Genomic DNA, 17,845 nt, shown 5'->3' with positions numbered 1-17,845 from the left:
AAAAAAAAAGTTAAACAAGAAGTACTTTAAAATATTTTCTTTACATTTTATTATCACATTCTTCTGATAAATTCAAAGAAGTTTGGAGCTATTAGCTTCCAAAAAGAACTATCAGCTCAAACAGCTCTAGTCTGGAAGATCTTTATTGGACAACAAAATGTTCTTCCTTACAGTGAATACTAGAACTTTCCTTCCATCTGAAGATGCCTTGTTCTTTTAAAAAGAAAAAAGACAAGTGCTCAGTATAAAAACAAACAAAACAATACAAACCAACAAAACTAATGCAATAAATTATACTAATACAAACTATATTAAATTGGAACATAAAGCACAAATGATTTCACTAATCAGACATAGCCAATCTAAGACCTTTTGCACACGAGTTTGGTTTTTCTTTGGCAAAAGGATGACAGTGGTCCAACATGTAGCATATCCCCTCAGTGTACAGAAGTGGATTTTATACCAGCTGCCTTTAGATATAAATCTAAAATTCAGGTTGACAATTTCTTAGCTCATTGTTGTACTCTAATTGGGAACATTAACACATTGAGCACATGAACAGAGAACTGTCAGATGTGCAGGCTGGGTATAGACAAGGCCGTGGTATTAGGGATATTATAGCAAAAAAAAAAAAAGAGACAGAGAGTAGCAGAAATGAAAGCTCACTGCTGTTTTTCGCTCACTTTTGTGTAAACAATCTTTCAACAGTACCATGATTACACTGCAAGTTTGATAGGGAGATGCCCCTAAGTGAAAGTGGGAAGGAATGGAGTGAATGTTGGTGAAGGTTTGAAGCCCAAACATTTGGTGGTTTTTTTTTTCTGTACTACTTTAAAAAATATATTATTTTATTACTTTAAATAAACATTCACAGATATTTTGGATTTCCATTCGGAAAATTCTTTCATTGGTATATAACCCCCCTTCAACCCCTCCGAGTACACTCCACTATGCAGCAGCCTTCGTTCTGGACTCTTGTTATGACCATAATACCCAATCATATATCGCTTTCAAACTGTTGTCTCCCTCATCTGTTTCAATGCAGTATGCATCATTTATCCAATTTTTCTCAGTCTCACCCCAACCTTGATGTCAGTCCCGTTCTGCAACAGTGCCACTAAGCAGTATTTGTCCTTTTGTGACTGAGATATTTCACTCAGCATAATGTCCTCCAGGGTCACCCATTTTGAATAATACTGCATGAGTTCCTTGTTTTTTAATGCAGCGTAGTATTCCATGGTGTGAATATACCACAGCTTCTCTTTCCAGTCTGTGCCAGTCTAGGTAGGTTGTGAGTTTCTAAGTATTTCTCCATTTCTTCTCTATTTTCCTATTTGTTTGAGTATAGTTTTCATAATATTCCATTGTTTGCCTATTTATTTTAGTGAGTTCTGCTATGACATTGTCCCTTGCATCTCAATCGTATTATCTGTGTCTTTTCTTTGTTTTCCTTTGTTAATTTTGCTAGTGGTTTGTTGATTTTACTGATCTTTTTGAAGAACCAACTCTAGGTCTTCTTGATGGTTTCAATTGTGCGGTTGTTTTCTATTTCATTTATTTCTGACCTAATTATTATAATTTCCGTTTTTTTAAAAGAGGGCTAAGAGGGTTTTTGGTTTTCTTGCTATTCTTTCTCAACATTAGAAATGTTGGGTTAAAGAATCAATTATCTTTTTTTTTGCCCTTCCCCCCCCGCCTCCCCCACTGATATAAACTGACCTCTAATTATGGCTTAGACTGTTTCCCAGAGGTTTTGGTACATTGTGTTTTCATTGTTATTTGTTTCAAGAAACTAATTTTTTATTTCTTTTATTACCCACTTATGTTCAAGCAGGGTATTGTTCAGTTTCCAAATTTATGTTTTTCCCCTTTATCCTTGTTATTAATTTTGTAGCACTGTGGTTTGAAAAAAAATGCTTCGTATTATTTCTATGTTTTTTTAATTTGATGCTTCCCTTTGTGACCTAAAATATAATCTATTCTGGAGAATGCTTCTTGTGCATTGGAGAAAAAGGTATACTGTACTTCTATGGGGTGCATTAACTTGTATACATCTATGAGATCAAGTTGTTTTATAGTATGGTTTAATTCTTCAGCATCTTCATTGTGTTTCTCTCTCTGGTAGTTTTATCATTTCTTGAGTGTACTGAAGTCTCCTTCTAATATTGTCGTGGTGTCTACTTCTCTTTTCAGTTCTGTTAACGTTTGCTTTGTACATTTTTCAGCTCTATCATTTGGTGCATAGATACTTATTACAGTTACGTCCTCTTTTTCTACTGACCCATTAAGCATTACATAGTGACCTTTCTTGTCCTTTGTGATGGTTTTTACACTGAAATTAAAGATTAATATTGTTACTCATTTTTTTCTGGTTCACATTTGTTTGGTATATGTTTTCCTAGTCTTTTATTTTTAGTCTTTATCTTTACTTTTCAGGTGTGTCTCTTGTAGACATTATCTTTTTCACTGATGCATTTAAACCATTCACATTCAGTTTAATTACTGAGAGGCAAGATTGTTTTATTTATTTTTTTTAAAAAATTCAATTTAATGAAAGTTTACAGAGACTCTGGATTTCCATTCATTCACTGTTGCATTTTTCTCCCTGCCCACTCCTCCCCCTAATTCATTCTTCTCTTTGAAAAGTAAAAGAAAAATTCTTTCAATATTATACAATCCCTCCCTCCAAGTCTACTCCACTATGCAGCCTTCATTCTGGACTCCTGCATGACACTAATACCTAATCATGTATCCCTTTTAAACATTTCTTTCTCATCTGTTTCAATGCAGTACACATTATTTATACCCTCTTTCTCAGTCACTCCCCTACCCCGATGTCAGTCTCGTTTTACAACAGTGGCTCTATGCAGTATTTGTCCTTTTGTGACTGAGATATTTCACCCAGCATGTCTCCAGGGTCACTCATGTTGTATATTTCATGAGTTCCTTGTTTTTCAATGCAGCAGAGCTTTACTACCCATTTGTTTGTTGATGGGCACTTGGGTTGTTTCCAACTCTCTGCTACTGTGAACAAAGAAAGCTGCAATAAACATGGGTGTGCATGTATCTGTTTGAGAGGCGGCAATGGTTTCTTTAGGGTATATTCCCAGTAGTGGAATTGCTGGGTCAAGTGATATTTCTATTTGCAACTTTTTGAGAAAGCACCATACAGCCTTCTATAGTGGTTGCACCATTTTACACTCCCACCAACAGTGAATAAGGGTTCCAGTTTCTCCACAACCTTGCCAGCATTTGTTGTTTGCTGCTCTGTTCTTACTGGGGTGAGACGGTATCTCATAGTTGTTTTGATTCGTATCTCTCTTAGAAATAGGGATTTTGAACATTTACTCATGTGTTTGCTCACAATCTAAATGTCTTTTTCGATGAAGTGTCTGTTCATATCCTGTGCCCATTTTTCAACTCGGTTGTTTACCTTTCTTTTGTTGTGGTGCTCCAGAATTTTATAAATTCTAGATGTAAGTCCCTTATCTGACATGTCATTACTAAATAATTTTTCCCAGTCTGTGGTTTCCCTTTTTACTCTGCTGGGAAAGTTTTTGAATGTGCATAGGGATTTTATTTTTAGAAACCTCCATTCATCTATTTTAGCCTCTCCTGGTTGTAGATGAGAGACAAGGTTTTATTACTATCATTTTGTTATTTTTGGTGTTGTTGCTGGTTACCTTGGTCCATTCTGCTTTCAGTGGCATCTCTGTGAGAATGATTTCCTTCAGTATTTCCTACAATGCTGGTCTTACTTTCACAAACTCCCTTAGGTTCTGCTTTTCTTAAAATATGCTGATCTCTCCTTCATATTTGATAGACAGTTCTGTTAGGTTTGAGTGTTTGATATCTGTTCATTCCACTCTTTTCCTGCTCACCTGGTTTCTGCTGAGAAATCAGCATTTAATCTTATTTGATCTCTCCTATAGTTTACTCTTCGTTTCTCCCTAGCTACTTTTAGAATTCTCTCCTTATCTTTGGTTCTGGCAAATTTCCCTATGATATGCCTCAGTGTTTTTCTTTTGTGGTCTATTCTATATGGAGTTTGCTAAAATTCTTTTATATATATTCTCTTATTCTTCATTATGCCTGAAAGTTTTCATCTAGTAATTCTTCCACAACTTCTTCATTGTCTTTACCTGTTTCTTCTTCTTGTTCTGGGATTCCAGTTATGCACATATTATTACTTTTGATGGTGTCCCACATTATTCTTGGACTTTCTTCTCTTTCCTTCCTTTTGATTCTACTTTTTGCTCTAGCAGATCAGTGCTGAGAATTCTACATTCTATTTTGCTGGTCCTGTGTTCCATCTCTTCAACTCGGCTCATATGTCCCTCCAACATGTTGATAGCATCTGAAACACTGGTCTTCATATTCTGGATTGTGGTTTCTTGTTTTGCCAGAGCCTCTAATGTCTTGTTTATTTTATCTGCGTTGTCTTGGATTATTTCTTTACCTCCCTTTTGGCTTTTGCTTGCAGAGTCCTGTAATTCTTCGAGTTTGTCTTTCACCCACTGAAAATATTCAATCATTGTTCTTTTGAATTCGGCATCAGAAAGTTTTCTCAGACTTTCTGGCTTCAGGAAATCCACTGATTCTGTCTTTTGACCACTTTTTTTGGGTGACATCTTATTTTGGGTTTGTGTAGGGTGTGAGATAGTCTGCTTCTTTAGTGTCATTGCTATGGCAGAATGTTTCCATGCCAAAGGCCTTGGTCTGATAACCTTAGCTCAGGAACTCACTGCTCCAGAGACGGGAAGGGCAACTCACTCCGACTAAATTTCTCTCTGATCTTTGACTTAAGGGAAGATTTGTTTCAGTTGGGAACAGAGATGGCTTGTGAATTATCCAGGCAACTGCTACAGTGAAGCTGGGTCCAAAAGGTCTGCAGTTCCAGTACTGGCTCTGAGATGGGCCAGTGGTACTGTGTAGGAAATAAATGGCTTCACCTGTGGTATTGGTGCTAGTGGCACAGGACAACAGGGTGGTGGCGGGCTGGTCTGTTCTAGGACAAGTTGTGTAGCAGTGTCAGACCATTACCCCATCTTTTCAAGTCCCCAGTGAATCTTTCCTATTCCTTCACTCTCACATCTGTCCACTAACTTCTGCTATCCTCATAATTTCCCTTCATCCCCTTCTCCCACCCTCTTTTCCCTTCCCCCTACCCCTTGTGAACCTCCTGCTCAGTTATCCTTTTATTTTAACAATGAAAGCTTTTTTCATTTTAGAAAGAGTTACATTTGCAAAACTACCTCCATGAGCTACTTTATCCAAGGCAGTTTTCCTCATGACAATTTTCAGCTTTTAAGCAGTCACCAACCCTCTTGGTTATGTGAGCATCTGTGGCCCTGATATTTCCAGTTCAGTTAGTCTGCTAATGTCCTTAGCAGAGACAGAGTGTCACAGGGTAATTAACTTAGAGCCATAACAGATGTCTGTGACATTCAATGTTTCAGAGTATAATGCTGATATTGTTCCTTTCCCAAGGGATGTGTACATCAGGAAACAATTTCCTTTGGCAGAATCAACTCATAGCAGTGATCTCTTAGTCTCCTGGTCCAAGTGTAAGGAAACTATGAGAAATATCACTTCCATTCCCCACATCTGGAAGCATTCTGGTAACTCAGGGGACAATGTGCTCCTGGGCCAGAACTGCAAAACTTGCGTACAACCAGGGAATGAAACATAAGTAAGGGTAACATCAACGTCATCTCAAACACTCTTCTGAGAAGCGATACTCCTGAGTGTAAGGGTTGTGAGAGGATCTGATATAACTCCCATGTCCAGATGTAGTGGACTTGCTGTGTCAGCAGGGTACGGCTCCTGAGCTATCCTCACCGAATCACAGTCACTAAGTGGGTGTGACCAGGGTATGTGGCCAGGGGTTTTACTAAGTAAGTGTGACCTGCTGGATGTGACCAGGGGTGTAACTGGAGTGTGGTCAGGCAGAACGGACCAAGTGTGCACCTGCCTCAATAGACAACCCTTAGTGTGTTCCTGCATTTAGTACTAAACAGAGACTGACCACATGCATTATGAGAATATGCTCCTGTTAGAACAAATCTCAATAGAACAACTTGGTTTTCATAGTCTTAGATTCACCAACACCTGTCTCTTTGTATGACAGCCAGGAAGTTGACAGGATAGAAGCAGGTCATTTATGTCTGGCAGGAGGACGTGGTGTTCTGCATCCACAGGTCTGACATGCCAGACTGCACCCACAGGGTGGTGTAAGGCAGGATGGAAAAAAGGGACTTCAAACAAAGAGCCTGATACCAGCCAATAGAAGCAAGTGAAATCACTTGCTGTACATGACTCTGAACATTTGGCATTCTGATAGTGCAACTGAAAAATAAATTTTAAAACATAGTTTTAATCAATTAGTACTTTTAAGCATATGATCTAATTTTAATTGCAATTTTTATGAAATATAAAGCTGGCCAAGTATCTCCTATAGAAGTTTTTCATCTAAATTGAGATGTATCATATAGTTTAAATTACACAAAGGATCTCAAAGGCTTAGTAGAAAGAATATAACAACTTTTTTTATGTTGGTTACATGTTGAAATTATAATGTTTTGGCTACACTAGATTTATTTTATTTTATTATTTTGTGTGTGTGTACCGTCAAATCGGATCTGATTGCCCCTCCTTCTCCAGCAGAGCATCTGGTGGGTTTGAACCACATACCTCTGGGATTGCAGTGCAGCTTCTTGCCACTAGGCCACCAGAGTTCCCTTGGATATACTAGGTTTAATAAAAACTATTGTTAAAATTAATGCCATCTAATTTGTTAGCACTTGTCTATCAGTTTGCTGTACTGAGATAACTAGTGGGTTGTATGTGATGTTGAAAGCTACGCCACCAGTGTGTCAAATGGCACAAGGGCACTAACATTAAGAATCCAGCGAAGGCATCAGTCTCGCCTGGGATATAATCCTGTTGTGCCAGCTGTACACCTTAGCTGGAAGGTCCAGCAATAAGCAGCTTTAGGAATATGGTCCTAGAGCAGAAGATCTGAGACAAGGTCATTCCTCCTAAGCTGCTAGAGTGAGGGGTAAAGAGACTTAAGGAATCTGGCCACCATCACCTACAGATTAAAGAAGACAACAAACTTTAGGAGAGAGGACTACAATCAGAAGATAACAAACCATTCACCTCAGAAAAGTTAGCTGTAGGACCAGAGAGAAAGGAACAGAAACAGTTGGCCTCTCACATCCAGTGAACTTTGCCACAGGACCAGAGAGGAAGAATCACAGGCAGGGTGAGTTGCCCTCCCCTTCTTTACTACAGTGTTGAGCATCCCAACTAAAAACAAGTCTTCTTGTGATCTCAGGGAATAGACAAACATTCAGGCAGGGTGGAGTACCTTTCCCTCCCATGGAGCCATGAGCTCCCAAGCCAAGGGCATGAAACCAAGAACCTGCTAAGGACCAAGGCAAGATGAACTCTATCACAGTAATGATAAGGAAGAAGCAGACTGTCTCACATGCTGCACAAAACCACGGGATGATGCTGCACCCTATCCCCAAAAGTTATAAAAACACAGAATCAATGGATTTTCTAAAGTCAGAAAGTCTGATGGAACTTTCTGATGCAGAATTCAAGAAAACAACAATTTAATATTTTCAATGAGTGAAAGACGAACTTGAATAATTACAGGTTTCTACAGTAACTGGAAAACGGATGCCTCTGAGCTGTGGTGCTGGAGAAGAGTGTTGAATATACCATGGACTGCTACAAGAACAAACACTTGTCCTAGAAAGGGTGAAACCAGGCTGCATCTTGGAGGCAAGGTTTTGAAGCTTCATCTGACGTATTTTGGGCATGCTGCAAGGAGCGACCAATCTTTGAAGAGGGACATCATGCTTGGAAGTGTGGAGGGACAGCTCAAGAGAGGAAAACCCTTGATGAAATGGATTGATTCAGTGACTAGGGTAATGAGAGTATGTATGTCAAAGGCTATCAAACTAGCTCAGGATAGAGTGGGTTCAGAGCTGTTGTACACAGAGTTGCTATGTCACAAGGGACTCAATGGCATGTAACAACAAGAAGAAGCACCAAAATCCAGAGGAACCTAAAAATATGATCCAAGACAATGCAGGAAAAAAAAACCCACAAATGAGGCATTAGACACTCTAGAAAAACAAAAACCTGCAATCCAGAATATGAAGACAATTGCCTCAGATGCTGTCAACATGCTGGAGAGACAGATGGCAGAAATGGCGCATAGAAACAGCAAAATAGAAGATGAAGTATTCAGCACTGATCTACGAGAACAAAAAGCAGAATCAAAAAGGAAGGAAAATGAAGAAGGCCTAAGAATAATGAAGAACGCCATTAAGAACAACAACATGGGGGAGCTCTGGTGACCTAGTGGCAAGGAGCTGCAACTACAAGCCCAGAGGTGCACGGTTCGAATCCACCAGATGCTCTGCCGGGGAAGGAGGGACAATCTCCTCCTGTACCAGTCAGATCTGATTTGACGGTACACACACACACACACACACACACAACACACACACACACACACAAACAAAACAACAACATGCATATAACTGGCATCTGAGGACAGAAAGTGGGGCAAAGGCACTGAGAAAGTTGTAAAAGAGTTACTAGAAGGAAACTTTCCAAGCATAATGAAGAGTGAGAGAATACACATACAAGAAGCTGAGTGAACCCCATATAAAACAGACTCCAAAAGGAAAATACCAAGGCCAAAAACACATAGCCAATTTTGTCAGAACAAAAGATAGGGAAAGAATCATAAAGCAGATAGGAAAAAACAAAGAGAGTAAATAAGATTAAGTGCTTTATTTCTCATCAGAAATCATATGAAAAAGAAAACAGTGGAAAGACATCAAACACTCAAAGAACAAACTGTCAACCAAGAATACTGTACTCAACAAAGCTCTCCATCAAATATGACAGAGAGATCAAGATCTTCTCAGAAAAGCATAAATTAAGTGAGTTGGTAAAAATAAGACCAGTGTTGTAGGAAATACTGAAGGAAGTCCTTCTCACAAAGATGCCACAGAAAAAAGGATGAATCTAAGTAACTAGCAACAACATCAAGAAGAATCTAACAAAATGATAGCAGTAAAACCTTGCCTTTCAGCAATGATACTGAATAAAAGTAGTTTAAGTACACCAGTGAAGAGAAAAAGAGTAGGAAATTGAATTATGAAAACCCTAAAACTCATCAATATGCTGTATACACTCTTGAAAACTGAAGATTAACAGATTTTTTTTAAAAAACTGTGGTACAAGCACATAATGCGGTATACAGGAGCAATGATTTTGAAAATCACTACATAACTTGGGAGGGACTAGAGAGCATTATGCTAAGTGAACGAAATCAGTCTCAAAAGGACAAAACTGTGTAAGACCATTATTGTAAAAACAGAAAGATAACTAAGAAAACATGTATGAGAATCCAAGGGCAAGAAAGTAGGAGCAGAGCGGGGAGAATGGGGAGGGGGGTAATCATAGGGTTGTACAATTTGATGGGCAGAGGGAGGAGTGGGTAAAGGAAATGGGAAAGATCCAGTGTGAAAACTAATGTATACAAACTTTGTAAGCAAACAAACATAAAATAAAATTTTATTTTAAAAAATTGAATGGAAAAAATAAGCAAATGTCAGAGAAAAGCAGGAGTAGCAATGCTAATCTCTGATGAAATAGATTTCAGCATAAAAACCATCACAAAAGACAAGGAAGGTCACTATATAATGTTTAGTCAATAGAACAAGAGAATATAAACACAAAAATTATGCACAAAATTATAAAACTGCAAATTATGCAAGGCAAACAAAAGGAACCAAAAAAAAAAGAAAAAAAAAAAAAAAAACAAAAAAACAGAAAAAGAGCAAAACAAAAAAACACAAAAAGAGACAAAAAAAGAAAGAAACAGACACCACCACAATAGTATTAGTAGAGTTGAACGCACCACTTTCAAGGAAAGCCAGAAGTACCAGAAAGAAACTCAATATAGATGCTGAAGAATTACACCACACAATATCAGCCAACTTGATCTCATAATACAAGCTAATTCACCCCTCAAAAGCTCAGTATTCATTCTTCTCCAATGTACATGGAACATAATACAAAGCATTTTCTCAGACCACAATGCTACAAAATTAGAAATCAGCAAGAGGACAAAACAGGGAGGAAAAAAAAAATTCATTTGGAAGCTGAACAACACCCTGCTTGAACATGAGCTGGTAATAAAAGGAATAAAAAATGAAATAAAAAAAATTCCTTGAAACAAATGAGAATGAAAATACAACTTACCAAACCAACATCATTCTCAATGGAGAGAGATTAAAGGCATTCCCCGTGAGAACAGGCACTAGGCAAGGATGCTCATGAGGTGTGTGTCTCAATGAATTTCTATAGCTAAATCATTTGAATAACTGTTACGTTTCATTTTTTTAGCTTACTTATTTTGGGCTTAGTTAAAGGTCAGACTCTAAGTCAGATTAACATCAGTGAAACACTTGTTGCGGTACTGACTTGAGTTTTCTCCCCACCTCTATCATTCCCACCTCCCCACTTTCATCACTGGCTCACTGCCCAAGATCTCTGAGCATGAGGTAACACATTTGGGACATAGTACTGATCTCTCATTTGGGAGACTCCTGGATCCTTGCTTTCCACCTTCTCAGGAAGATACTTCCATGTCTTCATCTGGACACAGCATTTCAAAGTAAACTACAGTGCCTCTGTCTATCTGTCTCTCTCTCTCTCTCTCTCTCTCTCACACACACACACACACACACACACACACACACACACACACACACACAGAGTTGGTAATGCTCATTGACTCCACTGCCCTGTATTCACTTACTCCTATCACCGTGAGAGTCTGATGTCCTGTCCACACTCCCCTTAAGCAGTCAATGACCTTCACACTACCAATCTGTGCTAACAAACCTACTTGGTGACACTGTCCCACACTAACGTTTAAGAACTACTGTTCTTAATTGTAGTTCAGTCATGGTTGTTGTTATGTGCCGTGAGCCGTTTGCGACTCACAGTGACACTATGCACAACAGCTCTGAACCCTGCTCTATTCTGAACCAACCTTACTGTTTCTGACACACCTATCCCTATAACCCCAGTCACTGAATAAATCCACCTCATCCAGGGTCTTCCTCTCCCACACTGTCCCTCTACTCTCCCAAGCATGATGTCACTCTTTAAGGAATGATCCTCCTTTTAACAAGATAGAATGAATTGGAACAGACATGTATTTGTAAAATGTGGGTATACTGGACTGATAAATTGAATACGTGGCCAAAAGGTCCTGTCAGTATTTTCAAGGGCATGGTGTGAAAGACTGGATTACCTAAAAACTATAGAAAGTGATACACATTCAAAACGGCAAGTCTATCCAAGGCTATCTACGTGAGTGTATTTAACATCTTAAAATGCAAGGGAGAGAACGGTTCAAAAAGAATACATTATTTGCACAAGAGTCCAGAATAAGAGCTGCATAATCAAGCGGACTGGTGGAGGGGGGATTGTATAACAATGAAATAAGTTTGCTCGTTCTCTCTTTCTCTCTTTCTTCCAAAGAGAAAAGTGAACTAGGAGGTTGGAATGGGCAGGGAGGAAAATGTGCAACAACGAATGGATGAAAATCCAAGTTCTCTGTAAACTTTCATGAAAATCTCAATAAAAAAATGCAAGTATACAAAAATATATTTCTTTCCAGAGCCAACAATTATCGAATCTAAGTACCACATCACTAAGAATTTATATTCATTTCCTGTTTTAATTTTAGGGGAGGTTTCCTCTCATTTACCAAGATGAAGACAGAACACTTGAGACAAGTTTGGTTAGTGTTGGTCCGGTGCTGCTGAGGCTCTGGACTGCTTCACAGGGTAAACTTCTTTGTCCAGACTTGTTCATAAGTACAATGAAAGAAAAACAGATGCCTTTGAGCTGTGGTGTTGAAAAACAGTACTGGATATCCTATGGACTGAGAAAAGAATAAATATGTCTTGGAGAAAGTGCACCTTAGAGGCAAGGAATGTGAAATTTCACCTCACATACTTGAGACATGTTACATGTTAGTATCTGGTAAAGTACATCATGCTAGAAAAAGTGGAGGGTCAGAGAAAGAAAGGATCTTAAACAAGATGGGCTGACACAGTGATCATAACAATGGGTTCAGGTAAACAGGGAAGAGGAGGATGGCACAGGATGGGGCAAGGTTCAGATCTGTTATTCATCGTGTCTCTACATGTTAACTCAATGGCACCTAACAACAAAAACAAGAACTGAGTGAGATTTGGTCCTAAAGGAAAATCTAATTGAAGATGGCTCAGAAACTACATTATCCATTTAGGCACAACAAATTTAATAATTTTGTTTCTTATATACACAAATAGTTCTACATTGTAAAATATAATTGGTGGCACATGACATTTTAATTGGTGATATTTTATCTTTCTTGTTGGCTTAAAACAGTATATATTATTAGTGATAACTTAAAAGAGATGAAATCTAGTAATTAAATCTAATATCTTCTAAGTCCCATTGTGACTGACGTTCTATACTAGAGATAGAAGAATGAGTGAAATGGGGTCTACATTCCTGAGGGATCTCCACAATAAGAAAATAATCACACATACACTCAGAGTTAAATATTTAGTGATAGTGTAATGTAAGTTAAAATTGCAAGATTGTGGTGACCTCTGGTGGCCTAGTGGCAAGAAGCTGCAACTGCAAGCTTAGAGGTGCACAGTTCAAATCCACCAGATGCTCTGCTAGAGAAGGAGGAACAATCTCCTCCTGTACAAGTCAGATCTGATTTGGCGACACACACAAAAAATAATGAAATAAAAAAAAAAAATTGCAAGATTGCACTGTGTGGGCCGTTACTGCTTGGAATGGTGTGGTAGAGGTAGAGGTATACTGCTGTTGTTGTTGTTGTTGTTATGTGCCGTCGAGTCGCTTATGACTCATAGCAACCCTATGTACAACAGCCATAAACCCTGCTCTATTCTGTATGCATCAGATAACTGGACAATGACAAGGGAGGATACAAAGAGAATTGATGCCTTTGAGCTGTGGTTCTGGAGAAGAGTATTGAATGTACCATGGACTGCCAAGGAAACAAACAAACAGATTCACCCTGGAGAGGGTTAAACCAGGCTGCTCCTTGGAGGCAAGGATTCTGGGGCTTCATCTGACATACTTTGGACATGTTGTAAGGAGGAACTGGTCCTTGGAGTGGGGGGATACCATGCTTGGGAGGGTGGAGGGACGGCGCAAGAGAGTAAGACCCTCTATGAGGTGGATTGATTCAGTGACTGGGGTAATCGGGATGGGTGTGTCAGAGGTACTGCGATTGGCACAGGATAGAGAGGGGTACTATGAAGATAAAAACTGGTGAGTCAGAAGGCTGAAGAGGAGGTCTGGGTTTAGACTTGTAAACATCTTGAAGGCTAACCTGTAGAATTTAATTTAGGCTTTGTTCTCCAGGTCAGAAGCTCTCAAATATTTTGTTCTCAGGAATCTTATGTACTCTTAAAAATTATTGTGAACCCCAAGAATCTTTGTTTATAGAAGTTATAATTACTGACATTTATTAAAAATTAAAGTAAGAAATTTTAACATCATTCATTTTAAAAGAATGATAATATTCAATACATGTTAACATAAGTAACACATTTTGAAATAAAAGACAACCATATATTCTAAAACAAAAAAAACCAGTGAGAAGGGTGGTACTGTTTCACAACTCTGCAAATCTCTTCAGTGTCAGGGTTATAAGAAGGCTGTCTTTCCTATTTGCTTCTGCATTCAATAAGTTACTGATACATTGTTTTGGCTAAAATAGATTAAAACAATCTAACATCATAACGATCGCTTAGGAGGACCTCACAGACTTTCAGAAAAGGCCTCAGAGATCCCAAGGTGGCTCTGGACCAACTTTGAGAGTTGCTAAGTGATGTAAAGCCATTGGGAGGTGCATCACAGCTAATTTTGCAGAACTGTGAGGCTGAATTAAAACTGGGAGGGTTGCGAATAAGGTGATAAATGGAGAGACTTCTCAAATGATGCACAGAAGAGAGAAGGAAGCAGAAGAGGTAAAGCAGAGGAATGCAAGGGCCTTGGACATATGTGAGAGGCCATGAGAGCTGGTATCCAAAAGTATCCAACATGAGGCCGGAATTTAGGCTTGGATATTCTGGCAGATGGCAATGAACAAAGGTTATAGATAGAAAATGTGTTGTTGGGTGACGTCAAGGCAGAACCTGGCTGACTCTCCAGCAAATTTTCAGAGACAGCAAAGCACAAAGGAAGACAATGTCCATACTTCTCCTGTGGAGCAGCTGGTAGATTGGAAATGTGTGCCTTTGAGACTGCAACACAACTTCTTACAACTAGCCGGCCAGAAAGAACTCCCTTAGACACAAAATAAAAATGTTATTTTTATGTCCTCTGGCTGGAGAAAAGAGGACTCAGACAGAAAGTAGATGATCTAAAAGCTCCTGAAATATGTCTGAGGAAGATCCAGACTCATGGACCTCCCATAACCTAAAGTAGGTCCCAGGAAGCTTATCTGTTTAAATTACCATGCACAATATTACTTAAAACAATACAAAAATGCCATTTGTCTTAATATGAAAAGACTTAATCTTCCTAACAATGTAAGAGAATTGAAGAGGAAGTGTCTGTATTCTTTATTCTCTTTAACCAACAGTTCACATATTTATATTCACTTATTAAGATTACATTCCATCTAAATGCACTCTATGGGAACATGAGACTACAGAGGTAAGACAAATGACCTCAGTAGATACCCTAGTTAGGACTGAGGGTTTATAATGGGACGAAAATAAATACTGAAGAAAAAGAGAATGAAAATAGTACATTTTTAGGGAAGATACTGCTATTTCATGTGCAAGAAGTGATTGTTATTGTTAGGTGCCTTCAAATCAACTATGATTAATAGAGACTTTATGAACAAAAAATTGAGACCTTGCTATATCTTGAGCCATCATCATGATTTCACCATGCTCAAGCAAGTTATAGTTGTTTTGTCAATCCATCTGGTTAAACGTTTTCCTCTCTTTCTCTGACCCTCTACTTTCTCCTGCCTGGTACTTTTATTCAAGGACTGGCCTCTCTTGACATCATGTCCCGAGTTTCTGGGGCAAAGTTTCACCATCCTTGCCTCTAAGGAGCACCCTGGTTGCACTTGCTTAATGACTGAGGAGCTGGCTGATGTAGAGGGTGAAGTAAGAGCTGAATGGGCACCAAAGACAACTTGGCCATGTTAAATATTCGCAGGGGCTTCTTCTGCTCAGTTCCAGAGATCACGAGAGACATAGTTTCCATAAGATAAGCCCCAAGAGGAAATATACTTCATATCAACCAGCCTTTCATGACACCTGGTTGAGTCTGTTCTTGCTGTTAAGTGACATTTAGTCCGAACCAACTCATAGCTGACCATCCAGCAGGTTTTCGGACACAGTAATCACATGGAAGGAGGCTGCCAATCTTTTTCTCATAAAGCAACCAGTGGATTCAAACCAGGTATCATTGGTTGGCAGTACAACTCTTTATCCATTAGGCCATGTGTAGAGAGGCAAATACTCTAGATTTGAGATATGTATGCATAATTCATGCCTTACTTAGCCTGAGACATGATTTCATACCCCAGGCAAACACTGCAGGAAAGAGATATATTTTCTCTTCGGCACTCTAACATCAAGGATCCCAAATCCACAGAGGGATCTCTTCCTGTTTAGGACAATACTACTGTATATGGTTCACCAAACGGAGCAAAACATGAAAAATACTAAACAAATGCTTAGTATGTGGAGAGAATGCATTAGTGTGCAAAGAGGACCTAGGGACAAAAGACAGTATGAGTGAAGAGCCCCGAATACCTTGATGCACAGTGGGTCTCGAGTGTCAATTACTAATTGTAACAATGCCTCACTCTCACTATACAAATACCTTCATAATGGGCTTAGTTGTCTTATAATGAAGTAACATAATAAATTCCAAGTACACAGCATGGAAAAAAGACCAAGTCTACTAACTCAGCCACTCCATAGCACTAGTATGTTCTTCAGAGTTTGTGAAGATGTACCTCACATTATTAAACACCTTTTAAAAAAATACTTATGATGTTGCCTGGGCATAGCAGCTTTAATCACATCCATTCCTCTGCAGAATGGGGTCAGTGATAATTAACACCCTTACTTTCCTCTCAAGAGTTGTTATGAATCAAATTATGGAAAAATTATTTGTGCTCCAGAAAGTGTGGGGCAAATATTCGCTATGGTAGAATTCCAGCTTTGTTATACTTCTATGAACCAGGTAAGAAGGCCCATTAAGAAATCAACATTAGAGGGAGACACGGTGCACAAGCAGGGCGGCGCGGCACGAAAGCAGGGCGACACAGCACAGTGAGTCTTATTTGCTGAGGACTGGTGACTTGGCAGCTTAATATCTGGGAATAGACTGCAACCCCTAACTCCCAGTGCTGCCCAAGCCCTGCACACCCCCATCCCTGCCACAGCACTGTGTCCAGGGACACCACCCTACCACCATTCCGCAACCCCACACTTTTGGCACACCCTGGTTGCCTCGCCACAACCCTGCACCCCCTGGCGGCGCTCCAGGGCCACTAGAGACTCCTTCACGCAACACAACAACAGATGTGGACAATACGATTCTGAGTCAGCACACAAAGGCACACCATGGAGACAGCCACCATCTGAAGCCACCAATCAAGCTGCTGTGGGACTGATCTGCCACGAGAAAGGCTGGTAGGATCCTAATCGGGTTTTCTTGGGCAATACCTATTGTCTGGGAGAGTTCCCAAGGTTGAGCCGGCTGGTGGGAATTTGGCTGAGCTCTCTCAGGGCACACCAACTGCCCAGGAAAGAGCAGGACAGTGATAATTTGGCGGAACTTTTGTGGACACTGTAGACCAGCCAGAGTCGAGTGGGTTGGTAGATATTTGACTTTGTCTTGTTGAGTCCCCTTGACCCAGGAGCCTTCCTGGGCAGGAGTCATGGTGCAAGGGCAACTGCTTGAGAACCACTGGACAGGGCCCAGTGAATGAAAACCACTGGGTGGGAGACGGACAGCTGGAATTTGAATAGAGACCCCAGTTGTAAGCACACCCAGACAACTGAGTCCTGAGTGAGGTCCCCCAAGTGGTTGACCTGCCCTTGTGATTGCTGCAACCACATGCATGTCCTTGCCTATTTCGCTCCACACCTGAGTCTACACATCTGGCTAATCAACTTGCCTTTAATCCAGAGCACCTGGACCTATCTTACCTACCAGAGGCTGCTCTCACAGGCTCTGAACTGACATTCCCCTGGAGTCAGACGTTCAGAGAAAAGCACAAGTGGGCTAGCTACCCAACTGATCGCTAGAGCATTATCTTCATCGATAATATATCAATGTCTCGAAGAAAGCAAGCTGTCCCACACAATACACAAGTACAAAGCAAGATATCACCCCCAAAGGGTGACACAGTATCAATGGATTTCCTGAAGCCAGAAAGTCTGATGGAACTTTCTGATACAGAATTTAAAAGAACAATGATTGAGTATTTTCAACGGATGAAAGATAAACTTGAAGAATTACAATATACTACAAATAAAAAACAGGAGGAACGAAAAAAAAAAAACCCACAAAAACAAAAACAAAAAAACCCCAAACAAACCAGTCCAGAACAATGTAGAGAAAACAAATGAGGCATTAGTGGCACTGGAAAAACAAGAAACCACTATCCAAAATATGAGGTCCAATGTTTCAGATGCTGTCAACATGATGGAGGGGCACATGAACAGAG

The 17,845-nt window shown here is 39.6% G+C and overlaps 1 protein-coding gene across 1 annotated transcript in view; it reads right to left on the bottom strand.

The window, feature by feature from the left end:
* LOC102871895 (transmembrane protein 108-like) overlaps positions 1–4,209 on the bottom strand; it is a 56,472-nt gene extending 52,263 nt beyond the window's left edge. The window contains 1 exon segment of the mRNA XM_006902551.1: positions 4,143–4,209. Within this exon segment, the coding sequence (XP_006902613.1) occupies positions 4,143–4,209 (67 nt within the window).
* Positions 4,210–17,845: the final 13,636 nt, after the last annotated feature.

This window comes from Elephantulus edwardii, unplaced genomic scaffold, assembly GCF_000299155.1.
Source record: "Elephantulus edwardii isolate Elephantulus edwardi_28Jun2011 unplaced genomic scaffold, EleEdw1.0 scaffold00427, whole genome shotgun sequence".
In the NCBI taxonomy this organism is placed as follows: Eukaryota; Metazoa; Chordata; class Mammalia; order Macroscelidea; family Macroscelididae; genus Elephantulus; species Elephantulus edwardii.
This window is presented reverse-complemented; position numbering and strand designations above follow the sequence as displayed.